General features: G+C 41.4%; 2 protein-coding genes across 8 annotated transcripts; one reads left to right on the top strand and one right to left on the bottom strand.

The window, feature by feature from the left end:
• Positions 1-1,508: 1,508 nt before the first annotated feature.
• bag6 (BCL2 associated athanogene 6) lies at positions 1,509-14,795 on the bottom strand. 7 transcript variants are annotated; one of them, XM_068569232.1, is made up of 25 exons: positions 14,637-14,795; positions 13,025-13,112; positions 12,807-12,924; positions 12,289-12,503; positions 11,696-11,767; positions 11,495-11,617; positions 10,966-11,156; positions 10,477-10,609; positions 9,330-9,530; positions 9,026-9,248; positions 8,660-8,710; positions 8,096-8,448; positions 7,945-8,017; positions 7,458-7,798; positions 6,695-6,953; positions 6,382-6,551; positions 6,111-6,164; positions 5,521-5,629; positions 5,150-5,274; positions 4,103-4,237; positions 3,680-3,745; positions 3,363-3,581; positions 2,680-2,787; positions 2,446-2,592; positions 1,509-1,709 (listed from the first exon to the last, which is right to left on the bottom strand). In XM_068569232.1, exons 2-25 carry the CDS (start codon positions 13,103-13,105, stop codon positions 1,614-1,616), a joined length of 3,663 nt encoding a protein of 1,220 aa, XP_068425333.1. In that variant the 5' UTR covers positions 13,106-13,112; positions 14,637-14,795; the 3' UTR covers positions 1,509-1,613. The 7 variants fall into 7 exon arrangements, with proteins under 7 accessions (XP_068425333.1, XP_068425334.1, XP_068425335.1 ...); XM_068569233.1 differs by having other exon boundaries at positions 3,689-3,745; XM_068569234.1 differs by having other exon boundaries at positions 8,108-8,448.
• Positions 14,775-16,495, top strand: glrx3 (glutaredoxin 3). The gene has a single exon (XM_068569239.1). The coding sequence runs from the start codon at positions 14,810-14,812 to the stop codon at positions 15,785-15,787; it is 978 nt and encodes a 325-aa protein (XP_068425340.1). The 5' UTR covers positions 14,775-14,809; the 3' UTR covers positions 15,788-16,495.
• Positions 16,496-18,144: the final 1,649 nt, after the last annotated feature.

The following is an 18,144-nucleotide window of genomic DNA, read 5'->3' as shown; positions in this document are numbered from 1 at the left end:
GAAAAGATTGAAGGTTACTGTTCTACGTTGGCATGTAAATTGTGGAAGTTTGTAAGTGTTTTCTCAACTAGAAATGTCACATCTCGGCACAAGACATTATGAGGCCCTGTGCCTTACATCTCAGTATTATGTGTTGCAAGTCCCATGTTTCTTTGCCATATTTGCTCGTAAAAAAAACATTTTCAATCTCTGGTCAGAACATTCAAAACTGTAACCCTCAGCTGATCGCTTCAAAGACAAATTTGAAAGGCCATAAATCTGCTTTTATTCCAAAGCTGTGTTTTGCGTCTGAAGCATGTCCAGCACTCTATTTTCTGTGGAGCTTTTATCACATCGTCACCTCATGTTGCCTGAAGAGATCTTTGCTGAAATGGGGACACAGACAGAAATATATATGATTTTTGTTTGAAGATGTTACTGCACATAATCTTGTCTGCAAACGTCAACAAGGCCCTTGAGTTCCTGATATGTCTCGTCAATCTGCCAGACTTTGACAGCTTGTGGGAGAACTTGGCCACTCCAAAGTTCAAACTTGTGCGAGATGCTCTGTATGGCCACACAGTGGTCTGGACTCCTGCACCGAGATCCTTCCTGGTAAGCAATCCAACACGAATCGTTCACAGTACAGATAAAACAAGGGTCATTTAGCTTTTTTTGTCAAAAAAATGAATTGGTTTTTAATAAGAAACCAAAAAATGTTGAGCTCGCAGTATTTGTTTGTCAATGTAATGCATTTTAGGAGAATATGATCAGTCCTTTATTTCTTCACTAATGTAAATAAGCAGACTCCATTTACTCGAGCACCAAAAAGTTAAAGTTACGACAGGGAACTTATTTTCTGTTGATTTTGGTGATCCCTGTTGTCTAGTCAAGTAAGTCTTAAAAAGCTCATACAAAAGTGATTGAATAGTATGTCAAAAAGTCAATGTCTTAAGTTAAGTCATAAAAAACATTTTTTAAAGTCGCAACAAAGTATTCCCCCGAAATTCACTGCTGTTACTTACCATCACATGATAGCCAATACTGATATCTGTGCTCAACTATTTGTCTTCTTTGTCTTCGATTTCCTTTCTTTGTCTTTCGATTTCCTCAAAGCAGATAATACTCGGACACGGGGTACTTTCATACTGTATCAAGTTTTTTTTTTAATTTTTTATTAAGCTTACTTTACATTCATGTACCAAACCGCTTGTTCGTCACATGAAAGTATACTCTTGCACTCGAGAGTATTGACAGGAAGTCTAAAGTCCACTAAATAATGAGAATTTAGGCTCCATATTAACAAAGCAACATGAGGATATGAGGGAAAAATAGACACAAGTATCCAAACAGAAGTGACCAGATGGAGTCAAACTTAATTCAGATACCTTTTCACAAGCAACATTCTCTCAGCCAAATGTTGGACCAAAATAAACATAGAAATAAATAGGCACTGGGAGAAGTAGTCACATTAGCATGAGGCAATTAGTCAAGAGAGCGCCTAACTGCTTAAAAAGCCATACAGACAGTTTTGGGATGTGATGCTGCATTGAGGGGTAGTTTAATGAAGATCAAAGAAATAAAAAAGATAAAAACATCGAGAACCTTTCAGGTTTCATATCAGTTAAACTTGATTATGAGTCTGATGAAAAGGCCCTGTGTGCATTGGGGGAATGCTGAGAGTTGAAATCCGGATCTTCCCTTACTCGTTTCTTGATGTCTGCTTTAACCTGAGACAGAAAAAAAGGATAACGGTAGTGTCAGAAGGGGACTTTGTGTGGCTCGTCTAACACGTTCAGATGATGATGACAATTTCTGAAGCAGATGACGGCTAAATAATTATATCAGAATGTGGTTGAGTTGAATGGATATAAACGAAAACAAGTAATGTCACTATACTTTTAACAAATCTCCATCTCAACACCATTATCTTGGGTTGTATTAACTAAGACCATTATAATTATAAATTATTCTATGGATCTTTTACTTGAAAAATTATTAACAATAAAATGATTGCAAAAACAGTTACCGATTACTTTTCTATTGATTGACTAATTGATTATTTATCCAATTGTTTGCACTTATGCAGACTACGTATGAAAACAAAGTGTGTGTGTGTGTGTGTGTGCATATATATATATGTAAGTATATATATACATACATACATACATATTCTAAAACTGCTCGCACTCACAGCGACAGTTTGGTAGGTCAAAGACCAATGTTTTCAAACTAACATTTGAAGCTCACCTTTGTTGTTGTCATTTTGTTTAATTTAGACTTATTTATAACAGCTTGTGGTCTTAAGATAATCTAGTAGTGTAACAATGCATCTCTCAAGAAGATGTTGAGAACATGTGATGCTGACTAGTACATAGCATGGCAAAACAATGAAAACAAGAGGACCAGCCCGGTCATCAAATTACGTCTTTTTAAAAAAAAAATGTAAACGCAGGACTTGGTTACCTGTTCTGCATACGCTTCCTTCAGCTCCTGGGTCTCCAGATCGTCCTGTAATCGTTCAGCAGAAGTGATGGGCTTCACTCCCGCTGTCCTAGCTGCTTGACTCACCGCATCAGAGAGGGAGAGGAGGCTTCCTCCCCCCAGTCCTGTCTGAAAACACACACACGGACACCTTAAGAAAGGTAAAGACAAGTGACATTCCTTCGTAATAAGTGAAGTTACAACTGATCTGATTACCTTCCTGCGTTTAGCTGGCATGCCATGCAAATAAGCGTCAGACAGCGGGGGCTGAGCCTTCATCTTCCTCTGGGTCATCATATCACACCTGATGATGGGAACCCATTCCTACAACACATACAGTTAACAGTGAAGATGGGGGTGATGACTTACCAATGGGAATCTTTTAAAAGGATGTTTTTATGTCAAAACCCTCTTTGTTACTGTTCCTCCATTGCAGCTCAGAAGGGAAATAAATAGACTACTGTACTAAAAAACAACAACTTTGGAACACACCAACTTGATCTTACTATCTGACTGCAGAAACCTCTATTAGCTTTGGCTAAAGTTGAAATTGCATTTTTTGCATTGAATGATAAATGAAGATTTTGTTCTCTGCATCCTCAACCGGATGCCAAACACCTCAACATCGAGTGTGGACACAATTGAAGCAAAGCAACATTTTGTATCTATCCTTAAGTACTAGTGAAAATATTCCAAAACAAAATAAAAAAATAAAGTTGAACAAGATCCATTGTGTCAAACAATTACAACCCACAATGCATGAAACCTGTTGAGTTTGTTCTATGGATTACTTAGTAACAATTAAACACTGCAAATGTGAACAAACAAAATGAAGAAAAGTGGTCAGGTAAACAAACAACATAAAGTTAAAACTTTATAGGAACTGTGTGGGCTCTTACGGGTGGAACAGCTGCCGCCCAGGTCTCGGACTCTCGAGCAGACTCCTCACTCCCTCCCTCAGCTCCGGCTGCTGCCATGTCGCCCCCTAATGGTGCAGCTCCTCCCGAGGCCCCAAGGTCTCCAGCCCGTGTTTCGCGTGACAATGGCCTCGTGTCGTGCGACACCGACATGGCCTCCTCTGCTGTGGTGGCTGCAGCCGGTGAGAGGGTGTCCCCGATCTTTGGAAGTGGAGGACAACGAAATGACGAAACTAAAAGGCGGAGCAATGCCTAACCCTTCAAACGGAGTTCACCTGAAAAGAACATTAAAGACACACCATGCTTACCGTTGCACTTTGTGCTCGTTCTGGCTCTTGTGAGCCTGTTGCAGAAGACTGCTCTGCCTGTGAAAGAATGTCATTTAATATTTATTAGCCATTTCAGACGTGCTGTCCTAAGTAATAGGATATGTAATAGCCATCAGATAAGACAGACTCGTGTATTCTGTTCTGAAGAAAACTGATACAGTTTCAAAACATAAATTACAGAAAGTAACACTGAACTCTACAGTTCAATAAACAAGCTTTGTGGTAAACAAACACATTTTAAGTTCTCAACTGTAACTGACAGCCTACAGCCTGAAAGGCTACATCATGTAGATGATGCTTGCAGCTATGATTTCATCAATATTATGGTAGGAAGCCATAGATAAAGAGCTAAAACATTGTTGTTTAAAAGAAGGCATGCAGCTGGTTCGTCACCTGTGTGTGAACTATGTAGTTCTGGATCTGCTCCTGCGAGATAGGGATGTGCTCCAGAATCACCTGCAGCCTCATCGTCATCATGCTGGTCATCCAGTTGACCAGGCTGGGGCTGATGTCGCTGGACATCCTCCGCTGGAACGACAAGAGAAGATAAGGCTTTTATTTTACAGGTAGAACGGCTTCTTCTTTACTTTGTCGATAGGTCATTAAAACTTTAAAATTATATTAGAAAATGTTATTAATCCCCAGTTGGGAAACACATTTGGCACCAATTCACACAGTCAACAACAGACAAAGCCCACAGTGCACAGTAGACAAGAAACACATCACAAAGAACTAACGCTATATGAAACATTACCGACATCAGAAAGATGCTAAATCTAAAAACCACAATTAAAGGTGTTAATTTAAAAAAAATTGAACTGCTGCTGGAACAAAACACCTTCCGAATCATTCAGTAGAACGCTGTGGCCTCCTGTGTCGCTCACCGAACGAACTTCTGAGTTAAAAACACAATGTAGTAGATAGCCTTTAAAAGAAACGATCGTTTTAACTTGGTCTGTGCTCTCTTTTCTATAGTGACCTGTCGTGAGTTTGGGGGAAGACCAATCACTGAGCCGAAGTAGCTTTTGTTTTGTCTGTCTCTCTTACGTGACCATTCTAACCTCACACAAACATGTCCTGGGCACAAGAGCTTTCTGCTGCAATCTTTTTTGCTTATGATGCCATATTCTGTATATAAGGTGTGCTCATTTTGAGTCACTGAGTGACTGTTTAAAATGTACAATGTTATGTTATTTCTGCTCAGAAAAATAAACTGTTGGCCTTCACCAGGTCTATATTGTCATATTGTAGTTTTATTGTTTGCATTTCCTGACAAACGCATTCAAGGGCGCCGTCTTCAGGCAGCAATGCCTGTTTCAAATAAACATGACTTTGCACAAAGCACTAAACTTGATATGCTTTGACAAACATGCCAAGGTCAGATTTATCTGGAGTCTACTGCCTACTAAACATACAATTAGTGAGAGATTGTATACTGACTATGCGGTGGTTGATGACGGCAGTGAGGGCTCTCTGGTCTCCTCTCAGGCAGTGCAGGTTGAGGGCAAGACACTCAAACAATGCCTGATTGCACATCTGTAACAGCCGAGGCCCAAATGAGTCATCTGGGTGAGAAAAATATTTAATTTAACTTATGAGGGGACAAAAACACAAGACTATAAGTGCTACGGAGACAGTTGCAATAAAAATTGTTAGGTTATTACTTATAAGCAGAATTCCTGAAAAAGAATCTGTATGTGATTAGCTTAGTGCTGCAGCCTCCATTGAAAACACACAGAGGGTAAACTAAAACCAAAATAAGCACATAAACCATCACAAAGACCAATTGAGTTAAACTTCCTAAAGTTTACCCGTGCAACGTAGAATATGTGTGGCAATGTGCATCAGCTGCTGTCTGAAGAAGGACATGTTGGTCTGAGTGACGTCAACGCCCTCCAACACTGTGACTGAAGACTCTCTCTGTGGGATTCGAATAAATGTCGTCAACACAATAACATACTACACAAAACATTTCAACAGTTAGTTAAAAACTAAATACTTAAACTAAACTACTTTAACATGTCATCTGTAGTGCTGAAATGTTTTTATAATAAATACTGTTATTTAATTTAATCAGGTGTCTGTGATAATTGTCATCTGCAATAATGTCTTTACTTCAATAAACCTCACATCCAAATAGAAATCGCCTGCTCACTGTCAGTTAAACTAACCTGCAGAGCAGCCAACCCACACTAAAGGTATCAGCACACATTAGTCATGTATTACTTTTAAGACTATTGTTTTAATGGCTTTGTTCATTATCTGGGTTCATCAGATTTCCACAATGTCTAAAAAAAAGAACTGATTCAAATGACAAAATGTGAGTCGACTATGAGCAGGCCTGCATCAAATCCTTTTATATATTTTAGCTGTACAAGATGCGTGGACATCAAGGACTTACAAAGCTCTCACTGATATACTCCTCCAGTTCGTTCACAAGACTCTCAGCTGCAGCCTGGGGGTTGAAAACAGAGATGAACATAGAGGGAGAAGAAGACGACGAAAATCCATCAGTTACACTAAAGAATAAAAAGACAAATCATCAAACATGGGCTCAATTAGGAAAAGTAAATTAGCTCAATCTACTTCTATTTCAACCCGAGTATTAACAGATATAAAATAATAATTTAGATGGAAAAGCCTTTCTCCTCCAACTGGTGAGTGTTACTGACAGTAATGTTCTCATCGGTGGGCTCTCTGCCGTTGAGATAGTTCTGGGTGAAGAACTGGGACAGTTGAGGCTGGATGCGGCCAAGGGGCTGGTGCTGGCCATGAAGCAGCATCACCAGGTCTGACATGGTGAACGTCTGACACACCAACATCAGCAGCTCTCCAAAAAACCCTGAGAATCAGAGAAAAAGGAAAGAGAGAATAACATATTTAGACCATTACTAGTAGTTCTGATATGCTGCTTGACTGAATTACATCATCATTTGTCATCCTCGGCTGCTGTATTAACACAATATACTTATGTTAATTTGTTACCGGTAGGATCCTCAGGACTGATGAAGATGTTGGTTGCCTGGGACAACCTCTGCATGAACTGGGCAATGCTCTCTGTGTCGTTCTGGGCCTGACCCAGAGAGCCCATCATGGTGCTCAGGACGCCACGGACGATTCCTGTGAACAGCTCCGGATTGAGGGCTTCTGCGCCTGCTGGGGGATTGGGCGTGGGGTTGGGCCCTGCGGCGGGAGCAGGAGTGGCACCAGCGGGAGGTGGGGGTGCAGAGAAGATGGGTTGGGCCTAGAAAAGGGAGTAAGGATTTGGTATTGTTACTTTAAATGCAGTGTTTTTTTGAAAATGCTACATGCATTATACTGGTAACTCATTCACTCTCAGCCAATCTGCCCTATGGTGATGACGAGACTTTTTTTTAATGTTTATTTACTAGTGCCAATATAATCTATATTACTTAGTTTGTTGTTATATCATTTTTTGGGGGGAAATCGACAGACTTTGAAAAGATGCTGAAGCGTGAAGACAAAAATAACCAAAATGAAAATGGAGAAAATTTATGTTGACAACCCATTCCTCTGATTTTAGGAATACATATATTCATATCATTATAATATCTGGATATCATTGAACACAATTGTTCTTTACAAACAACCCATTTCTGAGAATACATTTTTTCTCTCGGATGCACTCCTTTCACATAAACAGAATTATATATAATTACATGCAAATTTCTGTCAATTTCACAAGCAAAAACTATTAAATGCACTCAAGTCAAATATTTAAACTGACCTGCTGCATAAATTCACTCACTCCCTGAATGAAGGCTGGGACACCAGATGTGGTGACAGTAATGGAAGGGGCCCCTGCAGGGCCCCCACTGGCACCACCAGCTACTCCCAGGAGAGAACCCAGGAGCTGGCTGAGGTCTGGGGGCATCTCCTGGGCCTGTGGCTCACTGGTGTTGGTCTCAGATTGGCTTGGTGGATTAGTAGTGTTTGCAGTAGGCGGAGGAGTTGGACCCGAGTTGGAGAAAGAAAAGGAGGAGGAGGCGGAGGATGTTTGAGAAGAAGAAGAAAAGGAGGCAGAAGAGGATGTGGATGTGGAGGAGGAAGACGTGACCGTTTGACCAGCTGTTTAAAACAAACAAAACAGATTGAAGTATTACTGATTGGGAGCAACCCATGACTAATCTTTCCATACTTTAAGATATTATAATTACAGACAGACAGATAGCAATAAAGTCCAAATCTAAATTACAATACTATATTTAACTTACGCATTTGTCCTGGCAGCAAAAGCTGTCCAACTAGTCCACTAATCATCTGGTTCAGAGCAGCAGGGTTGAAAGGCTGTGGAGAAATATTTTTTTATTGGTCTCAAATGTTGACAATCAGTCAAAAAAATCCCACAGGAATCAAATCAGATACCATTATCCCCACCTGTCCTGGCTGCTGGCCCGGCATGGCAGCTCTCACATTGATGGTGGTTCCCCGAGTGCCGAAGGCTGGAGTGGGCATGTTGGGTGCAAAAGGGGGTCGGGTGAACACAACCCTGGCCTGGGGGCCAGTATGGGGAGGCGGTGGAGGAGCAGTAGGTGTGGTGGTGGGTGTGTTGGGACCCGTGGTGGTAGTCGAGGAGTTGGCTGTGGAGCTGTAGCCAGGAGGGGTGGGCTGGGGTGCGGCCGGATGGCCGGTGGCGGTGGCAGCACTAGTAGCAACGGCAGCAGCATATTGACTTATCTGTTGCATAAGATTCCGCATAAAGTCCGGGGGGAGGGCACCTTAATAGGGAAACATAGACCAATCAATTAGAATAGCATGACTTACAGGGGAAAAGCATAAAACAGAAGTCACAAAACAAAGGCTTAATTTGTGAAGCGACTATTATACAGTATTGTATTTGGATGAGGGGGCGGGGGGAGGGGTGACAAGGATTTTTACGATTTTTTACACGATTAAACCATTATTTAAAATGAATCATGCCAAATGTACCTGGTTGCCCGGGCATTTGCTGTCCAGCTCCGGTAGGGTTAGCGCCTGAGCCTGCACATACATACAAACACACACAAATAGTTTAAACTAGTTTTACAACACTTAATTAACTGCCAGTGTTGCTCTCTATTACAGAAAATAGAACAGAGGCATACTCCAAAAGAGGGAACCTATGAAATCTGAGCCTGTGGAGTTCAAATCTTTAGATCACTTGGATTGTGCCAGCAATACGCGGAGGATGCAGTTGTGCGGTATAAAGCATAATGTATGATCAATTAACTACAATGCACTGCCACTCAGCAAAATAACACAAACAGTTTTGAGGTCGTGGAGCATTCAATCAGTGGCAGGTAGGGGACAACACACCATCCGTGTTCATCTGCATCATAACCACCGGGACTGCCTGGTGGCTGATCCTGATGACACGTGGGCCGGCCTGTCCAGGTCCAGCCTGCTGATTGGACGGGGAAGTCTGTGTGGGGGGGGTCTGTCCCTGACCTGCCTGCTCCGACTGGCTGGCCGCTTGTGTGGACGGGGCTTGTCCCTCAGTACCATTAGCCGCAACAGTCACTGTGGCACCCAGGTTCATCTGTCAGTGAAAATGCAAGCAGAGTGAGTGATTACATTAAAAGTTTGCATTAATAACTAAAATGCGCTTGCCTTCACTTACTTGCACTGGGATGTGATGGTGCACAGCTCCAGGCAGAGTGACTGGGGTGGCATAGTGGGAAAAAGGGCGGACCACATGCAAGTGGCGGGGCACAGGGCTCATGAGGTTCAATCGCAGATCACTGAGGGCCACAAGGGCGTTACCAAGAAGACGGAGACACTCCCACGTCAGGATGAGAGTGCGCTGGTCCTCCTCTCTCTCCTGAAACAAAAAAGAAATCGTCTTGGGCAAAATCTTAAAAGACAACTATATAATTGATGTGGAATGCACAAGCTTTTTGAGCATTAAAGAAAGAGTTTAACATTTCTTTCTTTCTTGCTGAAAGTTGGAGGAAATGATTTTTTACCACTTATGTATAGCATGTGGTAAATTAGTGTGTTTGTAATAGTCCTATTGATGCAAAATACTTGCCTGATAATAAAGTTACAACGGCACATTAAACATTGTGAATTAAACAACTAACGATGTGACCGTAGAATGTTTAAATATGGATGTACAAGCCCATTATTAAAAGCATACATTTCAGAAATATACTAAGGCCGTGTCTACTACCGAACACTTGCGCACTTCGAGCACTGACTTTCAGTGCTTAGGGCGCCACACTGACAAAACCAGCAGAATTCAGTGCAATGAAAGTACCCGGATGGCGCACTGCAAATGGTCAAAAAATTCAGTGTAAAACGATGGACACTACTCGCTCTAACCGGACACCATCTTGGCTACGTAGCGGAAGAGGAGGAGCCCTTTCTGCCAGCTTTTCAATAATTTATTTATATCCTCCAGCTGTGATTGTGGAGGTGTCGCAGTTTCCACATGGGTTGGAGAAAGGGAAACACAAGGGACACAAATAGGATAAGAAGTGCGTTCATTTTGTCAGTTTTAGTTTCGCGGGTATCGCGAGCAGATTTGAGGACGTCACTTCCGGCTTAATTTCGCAGGTGCCGCCAACAGATTTGCGTCCGTCACTTCCGCCAATTGGTTAACGTAAGTGTTCCATTTGATACAGCTTATCAGCGACATAGTGCACTACATATGTTAGTGCTCTGTATGAGAGTGCACTGTATTGCAGTGTACTTCGTAAAATGTTCGATAGTAGACACGGCCTAAGAACCACAAGTTAGTTAGTATTTTGCTGTTTGAATCCTACTGCATTGTTGTTGTATTCTGCAGTGGTGGCTGTCTCCAGGATGGTGTGAGCTCTCTGAATAAAGGGCTGCAGTCTCTCCTCCACCCTCCGAAGCTCAGACAACATCTCCGCCAACTCTGCTGGGCTCGGGTGACTAGGGGACGAAAGGAGAGCAGAGATGATTACAGTCAAACAACAACAACCACTGTTCACCAAACCGGTCAACAAAGGGATACAGCATCACTATATATACGGACGAAAAGGTTTAATATTACAGAGAAAGACATACAACTGACACATGATGAATTAACAAGTTTCAATAAGAATAATTTTCTCATGTCCTGGCCCCTATAAAAATTACTATGTTTGCAAAATGTAGGAATTAACTACATTGCATCTTTGCTAATACATGTTTGTTTCGAAGTTGCCTGACTTAATGAAATTTTAAAAAAAAAGAAATATGTGGCATAAGTAATAATCTGAGTCACTGAGAAACAGAGGATCTCTCACTTGGGTCCAGGGTGGGGCGTTGGTCCCTCAGCTTGTGCTGAAGAAGTGGTTGGAGGTGGGGGAGTTGTTGGAGGTGGTGAGGTATCCATGGGCTGGGCAGAAGGAGAGGGGGTGGAGTTGGTAGATGAAGATGAGGGAGGAGGGGGAGCAGCAGCAGCCTCTGTTGGAGCAGATGAATCAGTTGGCCTACCCTAAAAAAAAGATAAGACAGCAAGCAAATGTATTATGTGAATTTTTTGTAACCTATCAAAAAGTGTCTAGCGCCACAAGAGAATCATCAGCATCAAATTAATCAGAACTAAGAATGATTGCGATAGATAGATAGATAGATAGATAGATAGATAGATAGATAGATAGATAGATAGATAGATAGATAGATAGATAGATAGATAGATAGATAGATAGATAGACAGACAGACAGACAGACAGACAGACAGATATAAAAAGTATGATTTAAAAATGTTTTGAGCTTAGTCACCCCTCACAGACCCAGTCTGAGCCAGCAAATACCCTGGAGGTGAGCTCTCACCTCCATCCTTTGGATGACATCATTGATGTCCCTCAGCAGGTTCTCAGCTAGCACCAGCCTCAGCCTCGGCTCGCTCTGCACTGGTTGGTCCATATCAATGTGCACATTCACAGACCCATTACTCTGAAATAGAAAATGGGAAAATCAACAAAACACAGGCCAATGTTAGGTGGGATTGTAAGCAATCAGCAGGCATCTTACCCCAGTGCTGGTTGTGACTCTGGCATTCCTGGCATTCTCTCCCATACCAGACACCATCTGCTGAACTGACATCTAAACAAGGAGAATAACAGTGCAGAAGTAATGCACCTTTGAAAACAATACTAAGCATTTAAGACTAACCTTCCGACAAGTGGTAAACATACTAAATATATTGTTTATTCTATTCAAAGCAACCTCTGTTAACTTTAGCTTTTTAGCTTTTTGCGATTAGAAGATGAGCTGGTCACTGCAATTACTATGAACCACATGCAAAGGAATGACTTACAATATAAGTGTGTGGCTGTGACATTGCGATATGTAAATATAATTATTATGCAGTGGCAGCACACGTGTGTAAATGTGACCAGAAAAAAACCCTGAAACTGTTCTTCACTGGTCATGGCCAATCAGCTGAAAACCAGACAGTTTCAATGGCAGTCAAGCAATTGGTGCATCTCTAAGCTCTATTGGTCAGCACAGTCAAAATTAATACTGATCTACTCTATGTATTTTATACCTTCCACCCCAACTCGGATGAATGAAATTGATGGATTGCCACTTAAATACATTGAACAGCCTAACAGCAGACCTACTTGTATCTGCTGGGGGTCCATGATGTTGACAGGGAGGTTGAAGGTGCCAAGCATCACGTAGCTGTTAGCGTTGCGATCATGTGGAGGCACTTGAGATGTTCCCTGGGAGGACGAGGAGGGTCCACTATCAGATGAAGTGCCTCCTGACCCAGAGCCTGGCTGTGAGGGTGGAGGGGGCGCCCGCTCCACAAGATGTATCACCTTGCCATCCACATCTGGAACAACACAGAACTGCAGTTACACATATGACAGTGGGTTGACGTAATTCTAGCTGTATTACACAATGTTGAACGCCTCACGATGAGGAATTACTTTTGCCATAACTACTTATTAATAAGGGTGTCACAATACTAAAAATTCAGTAGTCGGTGCCAATACCAGTAAAAATAACACGATTCTCGATACCAATTTCGGTACCACAATAAAAAAAAAGAGTCCATGTACTTGAACTTCAAACATGAACTTCTTTATTAAAATATTTGAAACACACCCGACACGTTTACCCAGTGATTACTTACTGTAGTCTGTCAGAGTCCTGTCATCCTGTAAGACTCTGCCCTGATAGATCAGCCTCTGTTTGTCCACAGGAATGCCCACAGAAGGGGCAATGTGCTCCTTGAACTCTTTCACTGTCAACTACAAATATGGTGGAACAGACATGAGTCAGACTACTATAAAGGATGAATGGAAATGAGAATGCACTCTCGGGTTTGTAGAAGAAAAAGTAATAATTTACCTGAGCACCAACTGTGTAAGTTCTGCTTTGGGAGTCTAGTGTTTTGACTGTGACCTCTATGTCTGCAGTTTGTTCCTCCATGATGTTCCTGTATCAAAAAATAAGATGTTTCGGTAAGCCCAACTGATACTAAAGTCTCAAGACCAATAGCAATATTTGAGCGTTTAAATGTATGCTTATTAGGATCCCTTTAATATGTTTTCAAAGAACTGACTGAGCAGGACATTTCAAACTAGTTACTTGAGGACAGACTACATGTAGGCAGCAATCCAATCTAAATTACCTCAAATGTATCATTGGCATTTATTTACTGTCACTGAAGCAATATATTGCTAGTTGGCAAATATTAGTCGGTATAGGCTAAACAAACTAATTGGCTATGCAAGAGTACAACTAACAATAATTTTCATTCTCAATAAATCGTTAATTTCTTTCATTACCTGACTAATCGAGTGTATAAAGAAAATAACAATAAAAGAACTGCCATGACAATTTCTGTTCAAGACAGTGTTAATGATTTTACAATGTCAGTGGTCTAAAAATTAAAGTTTTAAAATTCAATTTTTTTAAAGAATGTTCAAAACCTCAAAATATTCTGTTTGTGAGAAGCAGCAGATCCGAAACATTGAGTAGAATGTTTTGGGTGCATTTTTTGATTAATAGATTTATTTTAAAAAAAGTGATAACAGCCTGTTTATCGGCATTTCTGACCATTTTCTGTTGATGGATTGACCATCTTGAATTCTTAGTACTGCTGCACCACACGCTAGTGCTCAGAATGAATCCTTTACTTGTTTAGTTGGGAAACAGAAACATATCATATTCATCAACATTATTATTTTGCCAGACACATTTAGCCAGTTACCGAAGTGTGAAGATTTGCCTTTCTTTTCACTTTGGGCTCTTGAAAAAATGTTCTGGCCTTGACCGAATGACTCAATTAAAAGAAGTAATTGAACTGATCAACAATGGAAACAATTGTTGGCTTAATCCTTAAGACACAACTTATCTTCATCTATAAATAAATTGCACCCATACAGATGGAATGACTAATATCATACACACACGATAGACTCGATGTTTCTTCCTTAGTATAGTTAAAAATAACAACAAATAACATTATAGCAGTTGCCGAAGGGTCACGTAAATCGTGTTCCCTGCTATGTGTAAATTTAGCTAATTAGCTAATCCAAACCGGAGGTAATGCAAAAGAAAGAAGTAGAGGCTCAGCAGCTAACGTAAGCTAAACGTAACGTTAGCATCATAATGTCAGTTTAGTTTAACAGCTTTGACGATTGACGTTAGGTTAGCTGAGTTAACTTAGCGCATGCTAGCTGTATCCTGCGAGGCCAGTTGACGGGTGTTAGCACGAATTTAACAGACGCATTAACTGCTAACAGTAACCTAATTACGGAAAACGTTCACCAGCATCGGCTTGCTAGCAGAATTTAGCTCCGCCAAAATTAGAAACCTTCGCGACAGAAGCTAACTTTGAGCAGTTAACGTTCACTAAGGGGGCTAAGCTAACGGTACAAACGTAACGTTACAATAAACAGAATATGTGTCGTACCGCGTATATGTCTGTAATACTGGTGTGTTGTTCAGCGGTTACCTTGAAAGTCAAACTTGTCTTTTCAAGTCATCCAGTGTGTGAAGCCGCTTCTTATCACCAAATAACATGCAAATGACTTCCTTGTGCGAGCTCGAGCACTTGGGAGAAGGTAACGGGCCGAGCGGATGTGACGTCGGAGCAACACCGGAAGCGCTGCACAGAACGAAGAAAAAATGGCGAATCTCGTGAAGACGACAACAAATCGGCAGTTTGAAGATGTCCTAGCCAAAGCTGGGAAATGCCTGACTGTGGTGCATTTCCAAGCCCCATGGGCTCCACAGTGTGTCCAAATGAACGAAGTGATGGCCGAGCTGGCCAAGGAGCACGCGCACACCACGTTTGTCATGCTGGAGGCGGAAGCGGTGCCAGAGGTGTCGGAGAAGTACGAGATCACTTCTGTCCCCACTTTCCTCTTCTTCAAGGCAGGAGAGAAGGTGGACCGCATGGATGGAGCCCATGCTCCAGAGCTGACCAAGAAGGTGCAGCGCTTGGCGGTCACCGGCAGTCCGGTTGGAGCCGCGCAAGGCACAACCACGGACTTGAATCAGCGGCTGAAAGTGCTGATCAACGCGGCGCCATGCATGCTCTTCATGAAGGGCTCCTCGCAGGAGCCACGCTGCGGCTTCAGCCGGCAGATAGTGGCCCTGCTGAAAGAGCACAGTATCCAGTTCAGCAGTTTCGACATCCTGTCCGACGAGGAGGTTAGACAGGGGCTGAAGATCTACTCCAACTGGCCCACCTTCCCTCAGCTGTATGCGAATGGGGAGCTGGTGGGAGGACTGGACATAGTGAAGGAGCTAGCTGAGTCTGGCGAGCTGGAGAACACCTGCCCGAAGGCTGTCACTTTGGAGCACAGGCTGAAGACCATCATCAACCAGAGCCCAGTCATGGTGTTCATGAAAGGCAACAAGGAGGCTGCAAAATGTGGCTTCAGCAGGCAGACACTAGAGATTTTGAACAACACTGGGGTGGATTATGACACCTTTGATATTCTGCAGGATGAAGAGGTGCGTCAGGGGCTCAAGACCTATTCTAACTGGCCAACCTACCCCCAGCTTTATGTGAAAGGAGATCTGATCGGTGGCCTGGACATACTCAAGGAGCTGAAGGAGAGTGGAGACCTGGTACCGGTGCTGAAGGGCGAGTCGTAGGTGGATCTGCCAACAAAAAGCCACTGCACATGCCCAGATCTCCCTGTGTCCGTGATGTAATATTATACACACAGCCAGGAAGTGAACAAAATAGTTTATGGAGATAAATATTAGATTTAATAATCAATAGATTAATCAAACTGTTTTTGGCATGAGTTCACGTTCTAATTAAGATCCAAAAATTAAACCACATTTAATGAGATTTGACTTTTGGTTGTCATTTGGAAGTTTTTTTTTTCATAGTCATTCTTGATATCACATCTTAAGAAATTTATAAAGTGAAAGTTTGGCTTGAGTTTATAAATCCCTGAGAAAAATCTACTGAGAACATCTGACTTGAGTTCTGTTGTCTCTATTAGTTGGAGTTACATTTGTCCTGCCATTATTCACAGCTTCAGGCCAAACAGGTTTATATTTAATCAGGCATTATTTCCCCAGCTTCCTGTTCGCTCGTTCTTCACCTGAAAGCCTGTGTTTAACTAAATCCAATAATCACTAGTTCAAATAGTCTCTAAGTGTTACTTATTGTTTTATTGTCCTTTAAACAACATTGTGATTCAACAATAAAAACATTTAAGACGTGGTGGTGATGTTTGCGCTGCTTCCAAATCTAACGTGTGAAATATCCTTTTGTAGAACAAATGGGGAACCAAACAAAACCCATATTCAAAACAGGAATAGAAAAAGGCCTTTAGTCTAATATGTGAGAAGAAAGATTGTTTGAAATATTGTGTCTCTCTAATCATAAATGCAGCACATCCACAACTTAGCGGTTGTTCAGCTGCCATTAAATTAAAACTTTGCAAACTGGTATTTAACAACTACTGGTCTACTTTAAAAACAATAGTTTCACAAAGGTAGTAACTTTCTGCACATCATACAGTCGTGTGAATGTTATCTCATTCTTGAAGTAAATGTAAATTTTGGTCTGCAGGACCGACAATTTTTCACTGCATCTGAGTCACTGAAAGAGACGATGTCTCACTTGGGTCCATGTTGGGGTGTTGGTCCTTCAGCTTGTGCTGAGTTGTTGGTGGTGGGGAGGTATCTATGGGCAGAGGAAACGGTGCAGCAGAAGTGGTCACTGTTGGAGCAACTTGCATAACAGAAATTGGCAATTGATATTTATTGAAATAAAATCCTGTACCTGCATGACGTGGAAATCAGTAGGTTTGATTTAGGATGCCCTTGACATCAAAATGTGTGTTTTCTGTTGAAGTTTCTGTAGGTGAAACGTGTACAGAAAGCTCGTCCTGTGACACCACCTTGTGGAAGTATGCGTCAAACGATACCTCATCTCTTATCTGATGTAGTAAGACCTATGCTTGCACATAACTCACAACTTGAGTATGTCAACATTGCAGATGTGTAAAATTGGTATAGGCTTTAAAAAATATATACTTTTCCAATATTATATGGACCTAAGATTGAAAATCAAATGATTAACAGAGAAATTAATCTACATATTATGTCAACAATTTGGTTTATCAAAACCTGATGAAGACAAACAAACACTGGCGTAAGATGACTTAAAAAGTAATCTTCAAACAACTAGTGATTGTGCGTGGGACTTCTTCCGCCAGGACAGAGCGAAGACACAAACAAATTAGCAATGCACTGTTTACTGTAGTGAAGGATATTTTGAAAAGTGTACTTGAGGTTGCAGCATGCTAGTTTACTTGCCAATAGTAAGACCTGTCCTATAATTAACTGCTGCTTTATTGAGATGATTTTAAAGAAAACACCACCTCCTACATATGAGGATGACTCAGAAAGCCTCATGAAGAGGGCTTTTAAGCGAGTTATCCTTTGAGCAGATTTTGGAACATGACTAAATCTTGCTGTGTGAAAGGCTGATTTTTGTTTGACTATAACGGTGTTAATCCTAAAGCCAGAGGGACACTGGCACCCCACATTTAACCCATACTCTCCTCACTGAGAGATCAGTGGTATTGCAGCTGTTAATCATTTTCTACACCCACCATTTTTTTAAGTGTTAATGTTGGAACAACACTGAGGACCAACAGATATTCTGACCAGATTCATTGGATTCAAGTATTTGCTCTGAGGTGTTAGTAATGTTGGATACAGCGTTGCCATATTTTTTCTCTATGGTTTGATGCATCAGGTTTTTGTTCCTTACCTTTGATAATTTCTGTCACTGGCACTTTGTTATGATTTTCCAGGGTTTTCTATGACACATTTTAATGCATTTGAGCTTATTTTAATGTTCGTCTTAATATATACACTACAGTTAAGTGTGTCTTGTGAATAAGTAATGCAATCACTGGCATTTCCCAGTTACCGCAGATACGGAAAGACTTATCGAGAGTAAAAACAAAACGTGGCTACACAGG

The sequence above is a fragment of the Clinocottus analis genome, unplaced genomic scaffold (genome assembly GCF_023055335.1).
Source record: "Clinocottus analis isolate CAN_PGR_092001 unplaced genomic scaffold, fCliAna1.0.p SCAF_9, whole genome shotgun sequence".
Taxonomy (NCBI): domain Eukaryota; kingdom Metazoa; phylum Chordata; class Actinopteri; order Perciformes; family Cottidae; genus Clinocottus; species Clinocottus analis.
Note: the sequence above shows the minus strand (reverse complement) of the source record. Positions and strands in the feature narration are given on the sequence as shown.

What these genes read in the sequence shown, in the direction of transcription:
- glrx3 (XM_068569239.1), top strand. Translation starts at nt 14,810, where the DNA reads ATGGCGAATCTCGTGAAGACGACAACAAATCGGCAGTTTGAAGATGTC.
- bag6 (XM_068569232.1), bottom strand. Translation starts at nt 13,105, where the DNA reads ATGGAGGAACAAACTGCAGACATAGAGGTCACAGTCAAAACACTAGAC. An exon ending in GATGCAGATGAACACGGATG is followed by an intron (nt 8,711 to 9,025) that starts GTGTGTTGTCCC and finishes ATGTATGTGCAG; the next exon opens with GCTCAGGCGCTAACCCTACC. An exon ending in ACTACATAGTTCACACACAG is followed by an intron (nt 3,746 to 4,102) that starts GTGACGAACCAG and finishes ATTCTTTCACAG; the next exon opens with GCAGAGCAGTCTTCTGCAAC.